At 50.0% G+C, this 20768-nt stretch overlaps 1 protein-coding gene across 2 annotated transcripts in view; it reads left to right on the top strand.

Annotated features, from left to right (window-relative positions):
- Positions 1 to 20768, top strand: part of DNAJC4 (DnaJ heat shock protein family (Hsp40) member C4) — a 49125-nt gene that overhangs the window by 8117 nt on the left and 20240 nt on the right. For both annotated transcript variants that reach the window (XM_083418621.1, XM_083418622.1), the window contains exons 2-3: positions 12100 to 12241; positions 15123 to 15222. In XM_083418621.1, coding sequence (XP_083274747.1) covers positions 12100 to 12241; positions 15123 to 15222 — 242 coding nt within the window. The remainder of the gene's footprint in view (positions 1 to 12099; positions 12242 to 15122; positions 15223 to 20768) is intronic.

The following is a 20768-nucleotide window of genomic DNA, read 5'->3' as shown; positions in this document are numbered from 1 at the left end:
CCTACAACTGCCCTTTTGGGATGCTTGGCTTGGCCTCTTTCTATCTGTTTGTTTGTTTGTTTTGTCCTGATTAATGGTGTAGAATTTATTTCCATGTGCTGCACACTGTAATGAGCCAGATGGTGTTTCTGCAAACTCTGAAACAAGGAGAAATAAACACTTAATATTGCTGAGTTGGCAGAAAGGAAGAAATGGTCGTGGAATCTCTCTCTCTCTCTCTCTCCCCCCCTGTGTGTGTGTGTGTGTGTGTAGAAGCACCTGGCCTACCTCTGGCCTGTGATAGGGGTGACCGCTGAGGTTGCTAGGAAAATGTTCATTTTATTTGTCAATGACGTTTATAGCACACTTTATAGGAAGGGCAGTAGCTCTGCTCCAGCGTATCTGCTTTGCATGCAGAAAAATGGAGACATGCTTCCAGGCAGTGTAGACTGCACTGTGTTAGACGGACCAATGGTCCGACTAAGTATAAGGCTGCTTCCTGTGGTTCTATGCGTTTTTAGCCAAAATCTGCAAAAAAAGCAAACTAAGCAAAACCATTAAAGAACATATAGCGTGTTTTAAACCACATCAAGTAAAAAATCTCCTCTAAACCCCAAACACCTGGTAGAATAAAAATGTCCTTGCCTGCCTGCAGAAAAAAAATCAGGGAATAAAAACATATGGCTTTAGCAGGGTTCCCGTGGAGAGCAGGCCACACCTTTGGGCCATCACAGAAAAGTCCCTGCTTCCAGGTAGAGAACAATTTTTATCTTGCTAAAGGAGAGACCTGTAACAGAGTGTCATTAGGAGAACTTAAGGCCTAGAGTGGGTGCTTGTTAAGGAAAAGGTGCTGATGAAATACTTATAGTATCATCTGGTGCAATCAGCAAAAATAAAAACTTTCACACCTTTAACCACCTCCATGTGATCTGCACATGTTAACATTGCAACAAGCCATGCTGACAGACTGTGGCTGGCTCAAGGTCTGCATACAAACTATACATTTAAAGTACATGGCTTCCCACAAGGAATCCTGGGAACCGAAGTCTACCCCTCATTGAGCTCAAGTTCCCGGCACCCTTTGCAGACTACAATTCCCAGGATTCTTTGGGGGAAGTAATGTGCTTTAAGGGTGCTTTAAAATATCTGGTTCAGAACCCGCAATAAACGCCTTCCTCATTCTCTTATAAGGACAATTGTGCCCACCTGAGAGGAGCTGGAACTCAGTTCTGGTGAGTTCCAGCTGAAAAAAATCCCTGTTTAAAATAATTAAGCACAGAATCGCAGGGCTACAATCCCCAGCATCCTTAACAAACCACAGTTCATGGGATTCTTTGGAAGAAACCATGGGCTTTAAATATACAGCATGACGTAGAATGTGTTCTAGGTCCAACCTACCTCACAGGGTTGTTGTGAGGATAAAATGACAGGTGGCGCAGGGATAGTAGTAGGAGGCAGCCGTGTGCCAGGAGGGGCAGGATGAAATGGAAATAAACACAGTGGTACATCAGTTTTCGAATGTAATCTGTTCTGGAAGACCGTTCGAGTTCCAAAACATTTGGAAACAGCGGCGCAAAAGGTGGTCTGCCAATTTAATAGAGAAAATTGAAAAAAATAACATATACACTCAGCGGAAGCCGTTGGACTTCCAAGCCGTGTTCGAAAACGGAAGCATTTATGTCAGGGGTTCAGGAGCAGAGTCACTGGAGAGGGAAGAAACAGAGAGCGAGGGGGAGGAGTCGGAAGGAAATGTCAGCGGCGACAGTAGTCCAAGATCTCTGAGTCTCTCCAGTGACTCGGAGGATTCACAGAAAGGGGCCCCCATGGTCAGGGCAAGGGGAGTGCCCAGGGGGACACCTCGGGAAGAAGGGGACTCAGAGAGTAGCAGCTGGAAATCCGGACCAGCGTCCCCCCCAGAGTGCAGTAGGGGGGAGGAGTCTAAGGCATCGGGATCAGGGAGCGCGCAGGCAGAGGGAGAACGTGAGGCAGGAGTGGCCACACCCTCGTCAGGGAGCGAGGAAACGGTCATCCGGAAAGTAAAACGCGCGCGCGCGCCAAGTTCAAATGTACAGGAGGGCGGCAAGGTGGGCAGCCCGGGTAAGGAGCCAGGTCCTAAAGCCCGCCGAAGAGAGGGGGAGGAGTCAGAGGGGTCTAGCTCCGCGTCGGAAGAGTCCAGGAGGAATGAGACCCCGGGGGGTAGTAAGACCCAGAGGAAGAGAGAAAGAAGGAAGAGGTGGAGTAAGATTAGAGTCTTGAACTGGTGCACGGGGGGTGGAGATCCAGACAGAGCTCCGCCGGTCTAAAGTCCAGACGTAGGGCTGGGACGCTGAGACTTGTAAATGGAGACTATTCTTCAATAAAGACTTGGATACTGTACTATCGGCTAGCGTTGGTCCTTGGTGAGCTGGGACCCGGAGCCAGCCCTGACAGTAAGCTCTGTCTCAATTTTAAAGTTTTGGCACCAAGAACCTCGCCACGTGAGTCGGCGCAGCGAGGACAGAGGAGGGGTGCTTACAGAGCTCACAAAACTCAGGCAAGATGACGACGGAAGAGAAGATAAAAGCCCTGCAAGAAGCGGTGACACAACTCAGCACTGAGGTAATTGCATCCAGGAAGAGAGAGGAGGAGATGGTTACCTCCTGCCGGGATCTCCAGGCCAGGCTGGACGTGCTTTCCAAAGAGGGGCAAACGGGAGCCAAGGCAGAAGGCATAGGTTTGGGGAGAAGGGGAGGAAGCCTTGTATCGCATTTCGACGGGAGTTTGCAGCAGTACCCCAACTTCAGAGCAGACCTGCTGTTTGCGCTGGATTTACTTGACAAAGACTTTAGAGATGAGAGAGAGAGAGTGGGGTTTATCTTGTCCCATTTGCATGGGGAAGCCAAAACGTGGCTGCGGAATCTATGGAGGGACAATGATCCAGCGCTCCAAGATGCGAAGGCTTTTATTAAAGCAATGGACTCATGCTTTTTATCAAAGGTAGACGTCGATATTGCCAGGAGGGACATACATGGACTTAAACAAGGCAAAGCCAGCGTGCGGCAGTACCATACTCGATTTTTCGGACTGGTTCATGCCCTGGGGTGGGAAAAAGATTCTGCGCCAGTCAGAGACCTCTTTTGGGAGGGGTTGAATGCAGATGTAAAAGCGGAGATTGGAAGAGGGGAGAGACCAAGGAGCACCCAGCAGGTAGTCCAGAGGGCTCTGGAGATCGGGGTGCATCTGGAAGAACGTCCTTGCAACAGGGAAGAAGGGCGTTGGGGAAGGGCACCAGCCAGAGCACCTCCCTTCTTTCCCAGAGAAGCAGCGCGTGCGCACTCCACACCCTCGCAGGGAGGGGGAGAAGAGCCGATGGAGATAGGAGGTGCCAGGGCTCAGTCAGCTAACAGAGCCATAACACCGGGAGCAGCCAAAACGAAGCCTCCTAGAGGGAACAGGAAGTGCTACATCTGCGACAGTGCTCAACACATGGCGAAAGAGTGTCCCCAGAGGCTCCACAAGCACACTGCAGCCTCCGCAACAGTCGCTGAAGCAGCTCAATTGAAAACGCAGCAACAGTTAAACGACGGAGTCTGGCTGGAGGAAGAGGCACTGGGGTCCAGTCAGACAAGTCAATGAAACAATCCCCAGCACTTTTGCAACCCACAGACCCCCTCCCACCCAAACCAGTGGTGCAGCTTACAGCGTCTCTCCAACTGCCCAATGGACGCACTCTGGAGGTGCCGATCACCATTGACTCCGGCAGCAACGCTGACTTTATAGGACTGGAATTCATTCAGCAGCACAATATACCACTGCTACCAGCCACGCTGCCCCTGAACGTTGTCACGGTGGATGGCAGAGACTTGTTAGGGGGGCAGGTGGTGCAACAAACGCAACCAATGGTGATGCGGATTGGAAATCACCGAGAAGTCATCAGCTTTAATGTCACACACCTGTCGGACACGCCTGTAGTCCTCGGCATGAGTTGGCTGCACAGGCACAGCCCAGCATTGGCGTGGTACCAACGCCAACTGACCTTCGGCTCCTCCTATTGCGCGGAACATTGCATCCTTCCTAGCCCGGAAGACGGAGGGGACGACCCGCAGCTACAATTAGGCACGCTGCAAGCAGTGCCTCGCAAGTATGCAGCGTTTTTGGAGGTTTTCTGCGAGAAGGAAGCGGACAAGCTGCCCCCCCACAGGCCCTATGACTGCAAGATTGACCTCCTGCCAGGAGCGACGCTGCCAGCCGGGAAACTGTATTCCATGTCTGAGGATGAGCTGAAGGAGCTCAAGGAGTTCATAGACCTCAACTTGAAGCGCGGTTTCATCCGGGAGTCGAAGGCAGCGGGGGGCAGTCCTGTATTCTTTGTGAAGAAGAGGGACACGCCCCAAAAAAGACTTGTGGTAGACTTCAGAATTTTAAATTCCAGAACCAAGCCCGCGGCCTTTCCCATGCCCAAGATAGATGACCTGCTGGCGACGGCGAGGAAAGGACGCGTTTTTACAAAGTTGGATCTGCGAGGGGCGTACAACCTGATTCGCATACGGGAAGGAGACGAGTGGAAGACTGCCATGTTCACGCCCCTGGGCACATATGAATACAGAGTTATGCCCTTCGGTTTACAAAATGGCGCCCACTGTTTTCAAGCTTTCATGCATCACGTCCTGGCGGGTCTCCTCTACAAGACATGCGTCTGCTTCTTGGACGACATCCTGATATTCTCAGAATCTGAGGAGGCCCACGAAGGTGACGTCAAGGAAGTTCTGCAGAGACTGCAGGAGCATCGGCTGTATGCCAAGCTGGAGAAGTGCCAGTTCGACAGGACGGAGGTGGATTTCCTGGGCTACAAGCTGTCGGACAAGGGGCTTGCCATGGACAGCGCCAAGGTTCGCGCAGTGTTGGACTGGAAGAGCCCGCGCAATCGGAAGGAGGTCCAGCGGTTTGTGGGGTTCGCCAACTTTTACCGCAAGTTCATCAAGGGGTTCGCGATGCAGACGGCGGCCATTACTGACACGCTCAGCTCTAAGAAGAAGAAGTTCATCTGGACGGAGCAAGCGGAGCAGTCCTTTCAGAACCTTAAGCGTCTCTTCTCGTCCGAAGGGCAGCTACTGCATGTGAATCCCAGCAAACCGATGAGGGTTGAAACAGACGCCTCAGACAGAGCCGTGGGCGCCGTACTGTTGCAGGAGGACCCGCATGGGGACTGGAGACCGTGTGCCTTCTACTCTAGGAAGCTCAGCAAGTCGGAGCAAAACTACACCATCTGGGACAGGGAGTTGCTGGCCATTCATGCAGCATTCAAGGCGTGGCGACACTTCCTCGTCGGGGCCAAGCACACCGTGCAGGTCCGCACGGATCATAAGAACCTGGAGTACTGGCGCACGGCAAGATTCCTAAACCAGCGGCACATCAGATGGGCGGAATTTTTCGCGGATTTCGACTTCAGGATAGAATACATCCCAGGCGACAACAACATCATGGCGGATGCACTGTCCAGGAAGCCGCAATACCTCGAAGAGGCGGCACCAGCAGCGGCCAAGCACATTTTCGCTCCGAAAGCGTGGGCGTGCGCTGCAGCAACCGTGGACTTGGAGGCGGTCCGTCGAGCACTGCAGAGGGACCCCTTTGCACAAGCCAAGATGGAGGAGGTGCACAAGGGCACGGTGAAGGACGACGAGTTCCAAGTACGAGACGGATTGCTCATCCGCAGAGGGGCCCTCTACGTACCGGGAGACGACCTCCGGGCGAAAGTACTGCAGCAGTTACACGACGCACCCACCGCCGGGCACTTTGGCAAGGAGAAGACGGCAGAACTCGTTGCCAGAGATTTTTGGTGGCCCAAGATGCGGGGGGAAGTCGCGGAGTACGTCTCGAGGTGCGACACCTGCCAAAGGGCCAAGTCAGTCCACAAACCTCCGGCGGGACTGCTCGAACCGCTGCAGACTCCGAGCGAACCGTGGGAGAGGGTGGCCCTGGACTTTGTCACGGATTTACCCAGCTCAAGGGGTAAAACGGCAGTGCTAGTGGTGGTGGACATGTTCACTAAAATGGCCCACTTCATTCCGTGCGCGAAGGTCGCCACGGCAGAACAGACCGCCAAACTGTTCATAGACCACGTCTTCAGAGTGCATGGACTGCCACGGTCTATCTTGTCCGACAGGGGGCGCCAGTTCATTTCGAGCTTCTGGCAGAAGCTGATGGGTTTCCTGAACGTCAAGATCAACCTAGCGTCGGCGAGACACCCGCAGACCAATGGACAAGCGGAACGCGTCAACGCCGTCATGCAGCAGTACCTGAGATGCTACGCAAATCAACAGCCGACGACATGGGTGGACTACCTGCCGCTCGCTGAGTTCGCTTACAACAACACGAAGCACGTGTCCACAGGGGTGACGCCGTTCTTCGCCAACAACGGGAGGCATCCCAGAACCTTCCCGGGGTTGGAGAGACTGGGGGAGGGGGAGCCACAGGCAGCGGAAGTCTTGGCGGCGGAATTGCAGGAAGTCCACGAGCAGCTTAGGTGGCAGTTAGAGCTGGCAAAGCACGCATACAAACTGCAGGCTGACAAGCACAGGAGGGTTGGGGAAGACATACAGGTGGGAGACTGGGTGTGGTTAGCGGCCCACGCAGTGCCGACCAGATCCTTAGCTAAGAAGAAACTCGGACATAAGCAGCTAGGACCTTACCTAGTTGAGGCACAGATCAATCCGGTGGCCTTCCGGTTGACACTTCCGGAAGGATCCAGAATGCACCCAGTATTCCATAGGTCGGTGCTCACGCCCTACAAAGCACCTCACCGATTTCAGACGCAGGGCACGGCACCAGACCAGTATAAGGAGATCCCCCCAAGGAGGGAGTCGCCAAGAAGGGAACCCATCAACCAGGTCACAGAGATTTTGGACTCGAGATGGGGGGAAGAGGGAGTAGAATATTTTCTCGCAAGGGAAGGTACCCCGGCCAGCGCCAACAGTTGGGTGCCGGACTATGCCCTGGACGAGCCTCTCCTCAAAGAGGAGTTTCATGCCTTGTTCCCACACAGGCCCATGCCAGCCGAGTATTTCGACGACTGGCTTTTCACACCCACGCTTTCTACCAGCACGTTCCAGGGATTCACCTCGGACGAAGAACCACCATTAGACACACGTTCACCGGAGGGCTCGCCCTCGGGGTTTGCCTCAGACCGCTCGTTTTGGTGGGACAATCGAGGAGAGGAGAGGTGGCTGAGGGGCCCTTGGCAGGCAACGGACCCAGAGGGGAACGAGGGTGAGAGGGACATGGACGTGATGGGGGAGGACGTTGGGTTCGAGCATGGCGGCACGGAGATGGAAGCAGAGGAGAACGAGGTCGGCGAAGACATGGAGGACGAGCCGGATTTCTCTAACTGGATGCACGCCACGGGGGACGAACTGTATCCACCATTCACCCCCACAACGACGGAGCACCCAGCACCCCCGCCGGAGGAAGGGGAGGGGGGAAGGGGGGGCTTCGAGGGGGGGATGGATGTCAGGGGTTCAGGAGCAGAGTCACTGGAGAGGGAAGAAACAGAGAGCGAGGGGGAGGAGTCGGAAGGAAATGTCAGCGGCGACAGTAGTCCAAGATCTCTGAGTCTCTCCAGTGACTCGGAGGATTCACAGAAAGGGGCCCCCATGGTCAGGGCAAGGGGAGTGCCCAGGGGGACACCTCGGGAAGAAGGGGACTCAGAGAGTAGCAGCTGGAAATCCGGACCAGCGTCCCCCCCAGAGTGCAGTAGGGGGGAGGAGTCTAAGGCATCGGGATCAGGGAGCGCGCAGGCAGAGGGAGAACGTGAGGCAGGAGTGGCCACACCCTCGTCAGGGAGCGAGGAAACGGTCATCCGGAAAGTAAAACGCGCGCGCGCGCCAAGTTCAAATGTACAGGAGGGCGGCAAGGTGGGCAGCCCGGGTAAGGAGCCAGGTCCTAAAGCCCGCCGAAGAGAGGGGGAGGAGTCAGAGGGGTCTAGCTCCGCGTCGGAAGAGTCCAGGAGGAATGAGACCCCGGGGGGTAGTAAGACCCAGAGGAAGAGAGAAAGAAGGAAGAGGTGGAGTAAGATTAGAGTCTTGAACTGGTGCACGGGGGGTGGAGATCCAGACAGAGCTCCGCCGGTCTAAAGTCCAGACGTAGGGCTGGGACGCTGAGACTTGTAAATGGAGACTATTCTTCAATAAAGACTTGGATACTGTACTATCGGCTAGCGTTGGTCCTTGGTGAGCTGGGACCCGGAGCCAGCCCTGACAATTTATTTCTGGGTTTTCGGAGTTTGAAAACCGAAACGTTCGACTTCTGAGACATTCGAAAACTGAGGTACCACTGTAAACAGAGGAAGAATTGCAATGCGCTGGGTCCACTGAATTGATTTGAAATGAGTTTAGCCTAATGTGGTGGGGGCCCAGCTGACGGGTCTCTGACTCGGGCCAGCAAAACAGTTTGCTAAAAATACACTGCTAGTCATCCAGGCAGGCAGTCGGTGCCCTTTCTCTTGGGGCAGTTTGCTCAGTCAAGGCGATGCAAGGAACCACAAGACTATAGAGCTGAAAGGGACCCCCAAGGGACTTTTGATCCAGCCCCCTTTGATGCAGGAATCACAGATAAGGGGTCCCTGACAGGTGGTCACCCAATCTCTATTTAAAAACCTCCCGCAAGGGAGAGTCCACCGCCTTCCAAGGTGTTTGTTTAAAAAGTGTTTTCTTTTACCTTTGCATGTATCCCTCCCCCAACTCCCCTTTGCCTCCCCTCTTCTTCCTGCATTGAGAAACCAAGGGATGGCAAAGTTAGAGGGGGTGGCGATATTTGGGGGAAATACGATTCCTGCAAGCAGACGTTTTCTCTAAAATTGTGTTCTCTTCTCTTGAATCCCAGGCATCCCAGCATCTCCAGTGGGTGTGGGAAGGGGCAGAGCTCAGGGGCGGAGTGTCTGTTTGCATGCAGGACGTCCCATGCAATTCCCCACATCTGCAGGTGGGGCTAGTAGAGACCCCCTGCCTGAAACCCTGGGGAGCTGCCGCCAGTCAGCAAAGACAATACTGGGCTAGATGGACCAATGGTGTGTGACGCTCAGTTCAAGGCAGCCTCCTATGTCTGTTGTGTTATATTTTTAACTTCGCAAGACTGTTATCCTGTGAGCGGTGGGGAGAGGTTGCAGAGAGAGGATTTGAGCCAGTGTAAGGCGCTTTGGGAAGCCAAACAGGTGGCAAATCCTTCTTTTATCTGTAAAAAACGGCTGGAAAATGACAGCGTATCCGTAACATCACAAACCCGCTCCCCCCTTTTAACAGGCCTGCCTCCCACTGAGATGGTTTTCCTCTGCTTGGTTAATGTTTGCTTCAGCACTTCAGCTGCCAGGGTGGGGGCTGGCGGCTGGCCAGGCATGAATTTTGTGGGGGGGCTTGCTGATTTCCTCATCCCCATCAGCTCAGGAGCAAGCTAGCCGTCAGTGCGGCCTGGACCTGGAGGAGACAGCGAGAAATCATAATGATTATTTTGTTGTTGCTGAGAAAGGGCAAAGGGAGGCACGTTGATGGTTTTGCGGCGATGGGACGTGACAGAGAAAGGGGGGGTGTTGCAGGGTGGTTGCCATAGCAACAACTCAGCCGAGTGACAGGGATGCAGATGGAGAACTGCATCTTTATAATTTTTGGCTCCTGATTAAAGGAGTGCCTGACTGAAGCCAGGACGGGACCGGTGTCCCCTGGCCGCTTCAAGGTCAGCGGGAGATAACAGCCATGGGGCTCCTCCAGATTGGTGGGGTTGTGTGTGTGTGTGTGTGAGAGAGAGATAGTCTATTCTGGAACATGCCATTGACACAATAATAGTGCATTGGTGCTGGATTTATACTGGACTGTCCACACATAATTCCATTCTATTAGCTGCTCTGCAATGCTTTCCCAATGTTTACCGCAGTATTGCTGTCCAGAGGGGGGCACTCTTGCGCCGCAGAGCAACGAAAGGGGGACAAACCAGCCAGCCAAACACAAGAGCATTTGCGGCACAAAAAGTTGCAGGATTTTAGCAGGAAGTTACAAGGCACGCACTGTTTGGAAACATAGCGGTCCGTCCACCACAAAACCCTTTTCAGGCACAAACAATTATGGAAAGTGGGATTGTGTAGAATTGTCCCAGTAACAATCACAAGCCCCACGATGGGCAAAAGATTCCTGCATTGCAGGAGGTTGGACTAGATTACACTTGTGGTCCCTTCCAAATCTACAGTTCAATGATTCTATGATTAAATACAGAATAAAAAGGACGTCTGGAGGGGGACATGTTTTCCAAAGGTTTGCTGTGGATTCTGATAATCGTTTGGCTCTGGATTAACACTGGGGACACCAGAGGCAGCTGTCAGGCAACAGGCCAAATTTGACATGTTAAAAGGTCAAGGGTTCAGCCAGGATAGCCCTTCTGCCTGATGTACTATTTTTCTAGAAGCAAGGAAATAAGGATTCCTCCTACTTCTCTGGGAGAGAATTCAAACATGGAGTCTAGTGCCAGCACTGTTCAGAAATGAACAATCAATACCATTTTCTGGGTGGGTGAAATCTGGGGATCATCTAGTCCACTTTCCTACTCAACGGCGGCATCTGATATGTGTGTTTTAGTTAATTTAAAAGCAGCCCTAAACTACTTAATAATTAAAATTCTCTAAGTGGTATACAAAAAATACAGCATGAAAATAATACAAGTGTGTCCTAAGATGAACTACGATGATGTTATCTCCCAATGCTTCCTTCGGCTGTTATGGGGTTGTCTTGTTCTGTTTTTATGGTATAATGCATTGATGTTTAAAATGTATTCTTAAGTACTCGGAGATCTCCAGGTAACAAGCCTTATAAATAACAACAACAATAAAGGTGCACCATAAAAAACAGGAAAACAATATATATAAGCATGATCCAATCTTATGGGTCAGAGAAAGTCCAGGCATAAATAGACATCTGAAGCAGCTGACGGATAATGCAATCATAATAATTTACTTACATGTTTTCTTACCTGTGCTTTAGTGTAAGATCCCATGCTGGGTTGCAGCAGTTTAATAAATACAGTATTTAAAATAGTTCAAGTCAAATTACAATCCCAAGAATAGGGTAAGTGGGTCATAAAACACACACACACACACACACACACACCTGAAGACACATCGCTTTACCCTGGCCTTGGCCTTTGACACCATATATATATATATATATATATATGGTGTCAAAGGCCAGGGTAAAGCGATGTGTCTTCAGCATATGATAAAAGCTATATAAAGAAAGGTGCAGGACACACCTCTGTGGGGTGGGAATTCCACAGCTTAGGGGCTGCCACAGAGAAGGCCCTCTCCCGTCCCACCGAACTTCCAAGGGTGGTGACCTTTCAGATAGTTGGGGCACCTTAGATTGGCCTTGAAAATGAACTGGAAACCAGTGCAGCTGTATGGGAAAGGGAAGGGCTGCCACAACTGAAAGGAGCCAAGTAAGGCACAACCACCTGTGAGTTCCTGGCCAGAGTTCATCAGATCATGGAAATAATGACCAGAGGCGCCTAGCCTGCTGGTTCTTCCAGTTGGGGTGGGTGAGGCTCAAATCAGTCATTGACCAGTCTATCCCTGCCTATCCTGACTTTGAAGACCCACACAAACCCTGGACAATCCTAGCACAACAGCCCTTATGCTGTTTCCAAGTTTTTAAATAATTTTTTTCCCCATTGGGGTCCCCAGTACAAAGTACACAAGGCATTCACCAGAGAGGTGCCAGTTGGTGACATGGTGCCCTCTAGATATTCCAGGACTGAATGGGACAGTTTAAGAGGATCAACTTGTTTTCAAACCTGCCATCTCAAGAAAAAATCCTTTCAGGGTACTTTGCCAGTGCTTCCTGATGCACATCTTTTAAATAATATAATCTTGGCTTGGCAGCAAGGCTCTCAAGGTCACCTTACCTGAGCCACTTTTAAATTTTGGTTTCACTCTCCCAAGTGCAGCACGGGGGATGTTCATAATGCTGGCCTAGCTTACATGGCCGTTGTATGGATTACTGAGTCAATCTACGCCTGTGAAATGCTTTTAAGACCTTAAAGCACCACACAGACACACCATCCATCAACTGTTCGTATCCCAGAGGCTTTCCCTTTCTCTCTCTTTCCTAGGTTGGCATCTTCCCAGGACCAGGGTGTGGCGCTCTTTGGGAGGTCTGAGTATGACCTTAGCTGTTCCCTTTTCCATGTGCCGTTGCTGCTGGCTGTGCCAAAGTGCCAGGCACCGGGTGTTTTCTACCGCGTTCTGCAGCCGGTGAGTGCTCTCCTCCTGGCTCATTTGGGATGTATTACAATGCAGGGCCTTGAACAAAGCTGGGGACGAACACTATGATGGCAGACTTCTGATGATGCATTGGCAATAGTGTGCCCACCATACACTGAAAGCACATAACTTCCTCCCACAAAGAATCCTGGCAATTGTAGTTCACCCCCTCCCAGAACTACAATTCCCAGCAGTTCCCAGGATTCTTTGGCAGGAAGCTGTGTGATTTAAATGTGTGGTGTCTATGCAGCCTAAGTCTGAATCTAGTGTCTCTTGGCTTCTGCCAAAGACATTTCTCTTCCATTTCCCCTTCTGGCTCCATAGAGCCCTCAGTCTCCTCACCTGAAGAAAGGGGAACCAGTCCCAGGGTCATGACAGGATGTTGGGGACATGAACCCAGGACCTCGTGGCCTTAGGCTGGGACTTAAGCCTGGTGTGCTATCCAGGACTTGTGTGTGTTCTCAGTCCTCAGAGCCCCTGTCAGTCACAGAAAAGGGCTTAGGGGTGTTTGCAATACCAGGCAGGCAGAATAAGGCCTCTGGAGTAACTGCGCCTGGGATAAATACCGTAAGGCTGGTAAGAGAGGGGAAGGGCCATAGCTCAGTGGTAGAGCAACTGCTTTGTATGCAGAAGGTCCCGGGTTCGATCCCTGGCATCTCTCTGTGAGGCTGGAAATGTCCTCTGTCTGAAATCCTGGAGAACTACTGCCAGTGAGGGATGACACAGAACTGAGCAGGGCAGAGCAATGATACAAGGCAGCTCTTGCCCACCCCAAATATATCTTCTGTACTTCCAGGTCCCTTCTACTGCTCTCTGGAGTACTCTGGATTCAGATGAGGGTGCCCACAGGCTCCCCCACGCTGCACACAGGGGATCACCCCATTGCATTTTCCCAGCGTATGAAATCTCCCTTGTTCTTCTTTTGTCTCCAGTGGCAAGGAGCCACGAAGCGTAACAGCCCACCCATTTTGCAGGCCTGCACCTGTTTAATTCTCTCTCTCCTTTCCTTTAACTATTTACTCTGGTTGAATTATCAAGATTTATTCCCAAAACAAAAAAAGGAATCACAGGAGAAAGGAAGTGGGAGAATTGCATCCCCTTCCATTGGCAAGCTGCCCCCATTCTGGTCCTTACTGATAACAGAGTATTTTGGTTGGTGGATTACGGAGGATATTATATACACAGCTGGTGGATGTTATGAATATTCTTTTCAGTCTTGTCCTCTTGAGTTTGTAATGAACCGCCTGTTCTTTTATTTCCTCTCTCTCTGTATGCATGTGTGTGTGTGGAGGGGGGGAGACTTATTTCTTGCATATCGTTTACCGAGAACTCTTCACAGTGATTCTTGAATTTTGTGTACCCGGGGGAAGGAGGGAAAGAGCCCTGTATGTCAGCTCCCAGTGCCACCCTCAGCCTGTTTGCTTTTCTGAGCATCCTCTAGACTAACGTCCTGTGTTGCTGTATAGTAAATACCACAGCTCAGTGGGAGAGTATCTGCTCTGCATGCAAGTCTCCCAGTTTCAATCCTCCCATCTCCAGGTAGGAGAAAAACTCCTCTCTATAACACTGGAGAGCTATTGCTATTCTGTGTAGACCAGGAACCTCATGCTTGGAAATCAAACGCACGCCTCAAAGCCTCTCTGGCCCCCAAGACTCTCCCTATGCCAGGCTTCCTCAACCTCGGCCCTCCAGATGTTTTTGAGACTACAATTCCCATCATCCCTGACCACTGGTCCTGCTAGCTAGGGATCATGGGAGTTGTAGGCCAAAAACGTCTGGAGGGCCGAGGTTGAGGAAGCCTGCCCTAGGCCACTGCCACCCCTTTCCGAACCACCCCCAAGCCTGGCAACTTTCTTGAGTGTTTCTTGCCTGGGATGAAATGTGCCCTTGAACTCTGAAAATGCCTTTTGCTTGCTTGGATGGAGGACAGGAAAGGGAGTGTGAGCATGTGTGGACCAGGAGTTGTCAACCTTTTTGGACCAGATTTCAAATTTTAAGACAGTGCCACTGACACAACGCAATAGCATCTCTGTCTCTCTCTCTCTCTTTCTCTCTCACACATACACGTACACCGATGATGTTGCTGTCCATCAGCAACAAGAAGCATTCCTAGGTACCAGAAAAAGTATCCAAGGTAGCCACATTCCCTTTCATTTCACAGAATCACTTCAAAGGTACCAGCACATTTAGCCTCATAACTTTCTTTCTTTTATTAAAATATTGTTTTATTTATTTCCAATACATAACAATGACAAAAAAAGAAAGGAAAGAATACAAAACCATAATCCACCCCCACCCCGAACTCATCAATCTGGTTAAGTTTGCCAAAATCCATTCTGTGATTTTGGTAGTTGCCATTCTTCAGGATTATCAGCAAAGTGTTTGATAAAAGGATGCCATATGTCAACAAAATCATTGGCATCATTCATATCATTTGATGCATGTAATCTCTTTGTTACTTTTTCCTGATACAGCAATAGATCATACATTCTGTTTCCAATGAGAGATACGCAGATGCTCCAATCTTCTCCCAACTTTCTTTCTAGGAATGGTAAAGACTTACTTAAAATGGCCACACTAGTGCTTGGTGGCGCATGTCAGAGCCAATGTGGTGTAGCTGTGGGAGTAAGACCTGGGAGACTAGGATCCAAGTCCCCACTCGGCAGTCACCGTCTCTCAGCCTAACCTAGCTCACAGGGTTGTTGTGAGGATGAAATGGGGAGGAGGAGAACTACGCATGCCACCTTGAGCTTGGAGGAAAGGAAGTACATGAATGTGATAAATAAACAAGTGTCAACATTGAGAGATTTGCGGACGGGGAGGAGACATGGGCAATGACATCAGCATAACCAATTCCTCCTCCTCCTCGTAGGTCGCCAGCCAGGAACAGCAGCTACTATGACCTGCTGGGGATCAAGCAGGATGCCACCCTGGAGGAGATCAAGGAGGCCTTCTTCAGCAAGTCAAAGAAGGTGTGTTATAAAATGGGTGGGAGGGACAGAGGGATATACATTTGCAGGAGGAAACAGCACCCCCTGAAGCCGACTTGGTGAGCATACACATCCTACATTTAAAGCACATCCCCTGCCCTCCAAAGAATCCTGGGAACTATAGCTCACCCCCACAGAGCTACAGTTCCCAGCATCCTTAGCAACCTACAGATCCCAGGGTTCTTTGGGGGAAGCCGTGTGCTTTCATCGTATGTTATGTACACAAGGGTGGCTGAACCTCTCCATAAGGATGCTATGAGAGGCTACCTGCTAGGCCAAAGATGGAGAACCTTTGGCCACCCAGATGTTCTTGGACTCCGGCTCTCGTCACCCTCAGCCAGCATAGACAACAGTCAGTCCATCAGAAGTGGATGGGAAGATGTGCCAGAAGGTGTGGGGTAACCCTTCCTGGAATCAGATGCACAGTAAATAGCCGACATCATTTAACCTTCCCACAAACTTTGTGTGGAAAAAATAGGATGAAAGAGGCTGTTGGGAAGTGACCACTGTGGATTACGTTGGATGGAAGAAGGGCAAGTGAGCTTTGTGTGTGCTGTAACTTGGGACGGATTGACCTGTCACTTTCAGTTTCTCATTTCCCCCGTCTTAAATTCTGTCCCCCACATTTCCACATCAGTTTGCATAAAAATGCATCAGCATGTACATATTTTTATAGGCACTTTTGCCTAATCCATACATTTTTGCAAACCAATTTCCTCTAACATAATGCAGTCTTTACATGCTATTTTTACTAATGTTTGTATTTAATGCACACTCTGTGCAATTTTTTTTGTATGCGTTGCTTGGCTGAAGAGCTGCATTGCAAAATTCAAAGAAGCACACATTTCGGAGGAGGGCTGTGTTTCGCTTTGCCCATTTTTTGGATGCAGATTTGGTAGGTTTGCCTTTGAATGTGAATTGAAGCAAAATTTTCTTATACCCATGGCTGTCATTAAAGACATCTCTAAAGCTACCTAAAACATCCTTTGCGTACGGTCAGGTATGTCCTGGATCTTCTCCTCTCCCTTCTTCCCTGAAGAGGGCAGTGTTGAGCCGAAAGAGCCCTGGATCCACTTCCTGAAGGAAAACCAGCACAGTGTTTGTTTTTGCAGGAGGGTGCTCCTTTGAATTCTGCTTTAGAAAGAGGCAACCTGGCTTTTTAAAATCAAACAGTCTCTTGTGCTCTCATCCCAAAGGTCCTCCAGAGCTGTCTCTACCATATAGATAGCCTAGGGAGCCACTTAAGGTGGTAGACCTCAAATGGCACTCACCATACTGCAAAGAACAGACATATTTGCAGTGACTGACTCTGCTTTTGAATGTGTCAAGCCAAAATGATTCTTGCATTGTAGTATCAGGCTGGCAGAGCATCCCTGGGTGGAAGGTAGGAGGCTGCCTTATACTGAGTCACCTCATTGGTCCATTGAGCTCAGTATTGTCTACGCTGACTGGCAGCGGCTCTCCCAGGTTTTCAGACAGGGAGTGTCTCTCAACCCTATTTGGAGATGCTCAGGATTGAACCCAGGACCTTCTGCATGGCATGGCTGATGTCCTACCACTCAGCAGTAGCCCCTTCCTTCTGGTGCACTTCCAGTGTCCATGGTTAGTTGGCCTTGCAGGAAGTATTGTAGGGTAACCCACCCTTTCTGGAGCCCATGGACACATTTGCAAGCTGGAGAACCTATTTGCACCTCTTGCTGTGAGGCAGGGCCTTTCCAGATGTCTGTTTCGTTGTGCATTCGTGACAATTTGTGCTCACAATGCTATTATGGCTGTCACACGTGATCCCACTTTCCATGGTTTGTACCTGCAAAGGCTTTGGGCTGGTTACATTGCTTCATTCCCAATCAGTGCATATTCTGTAACGTCCAGCTGAAACTTTTTATACGCAAATGTTCTGGTTCCTTTTTTGTCCCGCTTTTGTGGTGCTACAGCCCTTCTAGACGGCAGTAATGTGGTGTCATTACTGGATGACGATGCATGCAGAGGAGTGTTGGGAGGCACCAGCTGGGGAACCCCCAAGGGAAGAAGACTCAGAGCCAGGAGATTGGTGGTGGGATGAGGATAGGTGGTCAGAGGGAGAAGGGAGCAGACTGGGAGGAGGAGGTGTTGGAAGTTGTAGAGGTAACAGGGTTTAATGAGCAGGGAGAGTCTGTGGCAGAGAGCAGCCCAGAATCAGAGGCAGAAGCAGAGGCTGGAGAGGAGAGGGGCCAAAAGGCAGAGATGAAGAAGTCAGAGGGTCTACCCCTCCTGCTGTGACCACCCCACCTTCCCCCTAGTGTCCCAGAACCAGAAGAGGTATGAAGAGGGCGGAGCAAAGGCAAGCAAGGCAGCAAAGTCTCAGATTGCTTGGGAAGGACTCAGAGAAGGAGGAGACTTAGAGAACTGTGGGAATGTGGGGACCTTCAGTCCCCTCAGCTGCCTTATTGGGGCAAGATCTAACAGGACGAGTTGCTGTTCTCACTAGGCCTGGCCTCCTGAGCTTTCTTGATTTTTCGAACAAAGTGTTAACTTCACAGATGCCGTGTGAGTTGTCACCCGCTGCTGACACGTGGGAACATCAGGGAAGCATCATGAAACAAGAATAAATCTGCCACTAATGCTCAAGTATCGTGTCAAAAATACGCTGCAGAACACACCCTTAATAGGACACCAGTCTGGAGGGGCCCACGGTTAGAGTGGCTCCAGTGGATATTTCTCTCGGCTTGGCCAGGCGCCACTAAGGAGGAAGCAGACCCCCCTCAGTGCCAGAGGAGGCATTCAGACCCTTTTGATGTGGTTGCAAAATCTTCCACAGAGCAATTAGTAATCCCTCTGCTTGGTGCTTTTAACTTCCAGCGTGGATGAACTCGGGACAGTTGCGTCTCCAGCAATTAGGTCCCGCCCCCCCCAAAGGTCAAGACTGCTGGGTTTCTGGGGCAAAATGTGTTTAAACCTGCTCTGCTCAGACCTAAGCTCGTTAAGGCAGTACTACTGTCTGTCTTCGTAGAAACCTTACGCAAGTTTCCAGATATTGTGCACTTCAAATGTGCACAGTCGCACAGTATGCAAACGTTGGATTTAATTGTGTGGAATCCTGAAAATCTCCGCCTTCGTTCTAAAGAAAAAGAAAATAGTTTCTAGGCTTTACGACTGCAAAGGATGTTGTTTGGAAGCCATGCCTTTTTCCAGGGCTTTTTAGAGTAGCAAAAGTGGGACTGGAAATAAGCTTCTATAGACCACATAATTCTCCCATCTTTCACTGCTGTGGGCCAGATCTCCCGTCCTTTGCCTTCCAGCCCCAAACACTAGGAAATTTGAAAACACCCAAGGCCCCTTCAGATGTCCCTTTTTTATTACTGAGATTATTATAGTGAGTTATAGTAGATGTCCCTTTTATTGTGCATATTTGTTCTCACAATGGTACCAGGATGGTTATACACAATTCCGCTTTCAGCATTGTTTGTTGCTGCAAATGTCTTGGGGCAGACAGACTGCTTCATTTCTAACCAATGAATGTCCCGTGGCTTCTTTCTGAAATCCTATAACTTTTTATGCCACAAATATTCCAGGGTTTATTAGTTTCTGCCCTGCTTTTGTTGTACTATAGAGTAAGAATGCCACAAGAACTCTGTAAAGTTGAAAAAGTGTCACCGATCCACTAACACAATGGATCAATGTTTGGACAGTCCGATATAAGCCCACCGCTGTTATTGCATCAGTGCCATGTTGCAGAGTATGCCCACCCCCAAACCCCAGCAGTCCGGAGGGCCCCCCGGCAGTTGCAAAATGGATTACATTGTGCAAGCAGGTCACTTGTGCTTTTAAAGACTGTTAGAATTTCAGAGCTGCAAATCTGGGCTCCCTCTGCGTGGAATTTGTGTGGGGTGGGATTCCCAGCTGTGCAGTAGCAGCTCTTGCTGTGTGTCCTGTTTTGTTTTTATCCTTTAGCCATTACAAAACAACAACAACCCACTATATCACTTTCAGCAGAGGTAGCCCTGTGCCAAGTGTTTTATAGCCTCTCTCGCCATCTGCGCACAGCTGTTTTTTGTCCCTCTGCCCCTGCAAAAAGTGACATCTTCCAGACCTGCCGCCATCCTTTCCCCCCCACCGCTCAGAAAGCAGCTTTGCATCTGTTCCCTCCCCACCCCGGCTATTTAACTGATCGCTTCCAAGTGGTACTTGGACCTCTGGGGACGGGGGGACGGGACAGTTTGGCCTTTGCTTCTGGTTGGGCTCAATGTCCCCAGTTAGTAGCTGCATCAGGGATGGGAGAGTGAGGAGCTATTTTGAGACCAAGCCCTTGTACCAGTGAGGAAGAGAACATTCGACCCAACTCCCGTCCGGATGATTGGGGTGGAGGGTGTGACAAATCAGAAGTTTATTCAGAGGTGTAAGGTGGGGTGGAGGGAAAACTGCTTTATTTGTAGGCCGAGCCTGTGGTCTGTGGCCAGTCCTCCTCTTGCACATTTTGTCCCCATTGGTAGCCATACTGCATTTTATAAAAACAGGCATTAAATCCTCAAACAGAGATGGACTAAGACCTGGGAGACCAGGGTTCAAATCCCCACTTGGCCCTGAAGCTCACTGGGTGAACTTGGACCTGTCACTACCTCTCAGCCTAAGCCACCGCACAGGTTTGCTGTGGGGATTCAAGGGGGAGGAGGAGGAGGAGGAAGAGAAACATATACCCTGCCTTGAGCCCCTTGGACAAAAAGGTGGGGTATAAATGCAACAAATAAATAGTAATACCAGATAGTAATAAATAATAATACCAGAGAGTTCCAATGGAAAAGGAAGTGGGAATTGCAGGAGTTTGCATGTTTGTTTGTGGTTCGGAATGAAAACCAGTCAAATGGATTTGATTGGTATTTTTCCACATCATTGTTGCTTCTAAGTCCACAAACACCGCACAATTGATGAGGTGTTTGGTTTTTTTTACATTGTTTTGATGCTTCCTTTACATTGAAATGAATATATGTTACTTAAAGAGTTACATAGTTACAGACAGTGAGCATTTGACAGAAACTGAACTGCAGCTCAGTGGAAACACCACTGATTGTGACTAACGTTTTTGCCTGGATGATGCGGCCCTTTGGGCCTCTTTGTATGGCCCTTGGAACCCTCTGTTGGCCGCAATCCTTCGCTGGCCCTGCTTTGCACCCTGAGTGATTTTCCCTGGCTGGAATGTGTAACTTGAACTCTGATAATGCCTCTTGCTTGTTTCAGTGGAGGACAGATTAACTGGCTTTCCTTGATTTGTTGTTGTTTGCGTTTTTAAAGGGTCGCATTATTCTTTCAGATTTTTATCTGCATGCTTCAGTTATAAACTGCCCTGTGACTTGTGCAGAGGGTGGTATATCATGTACAAATGCATTAAAAAAAATAGAGAGTGTGGAAAAAGTAGCTTACAGTACAAAGGTAGAATATATCTTTGATGGTCCACTCACTTTTGCCTCTGGCATGTGGCCTCAGACAGCTGTCCAGAAGGGAGTGCGGCCCCCCAATTGAAAAGGGTTCCCCACCCCTGAGATGGCAGGTGACAG

The sequence above is a fragment of the Podarcis tiliguerta genome, assembly GCF_965153285.1.
Source record: "Podarcis tiliguerta genome assembly, chromosome: 16".
Classification (NCBI taxonomy): domain Eukaryota; kingdom Metazoa; phylum Chordata; class Lepidosauria; order Squamata; family Lacertidae; genus Podarcis; species Podarcis tiliguerta.
Note: the sequence above shows the minus strand (reverse complement) of the source record. Positions and strands in the feature narration are given on the sequence as shown.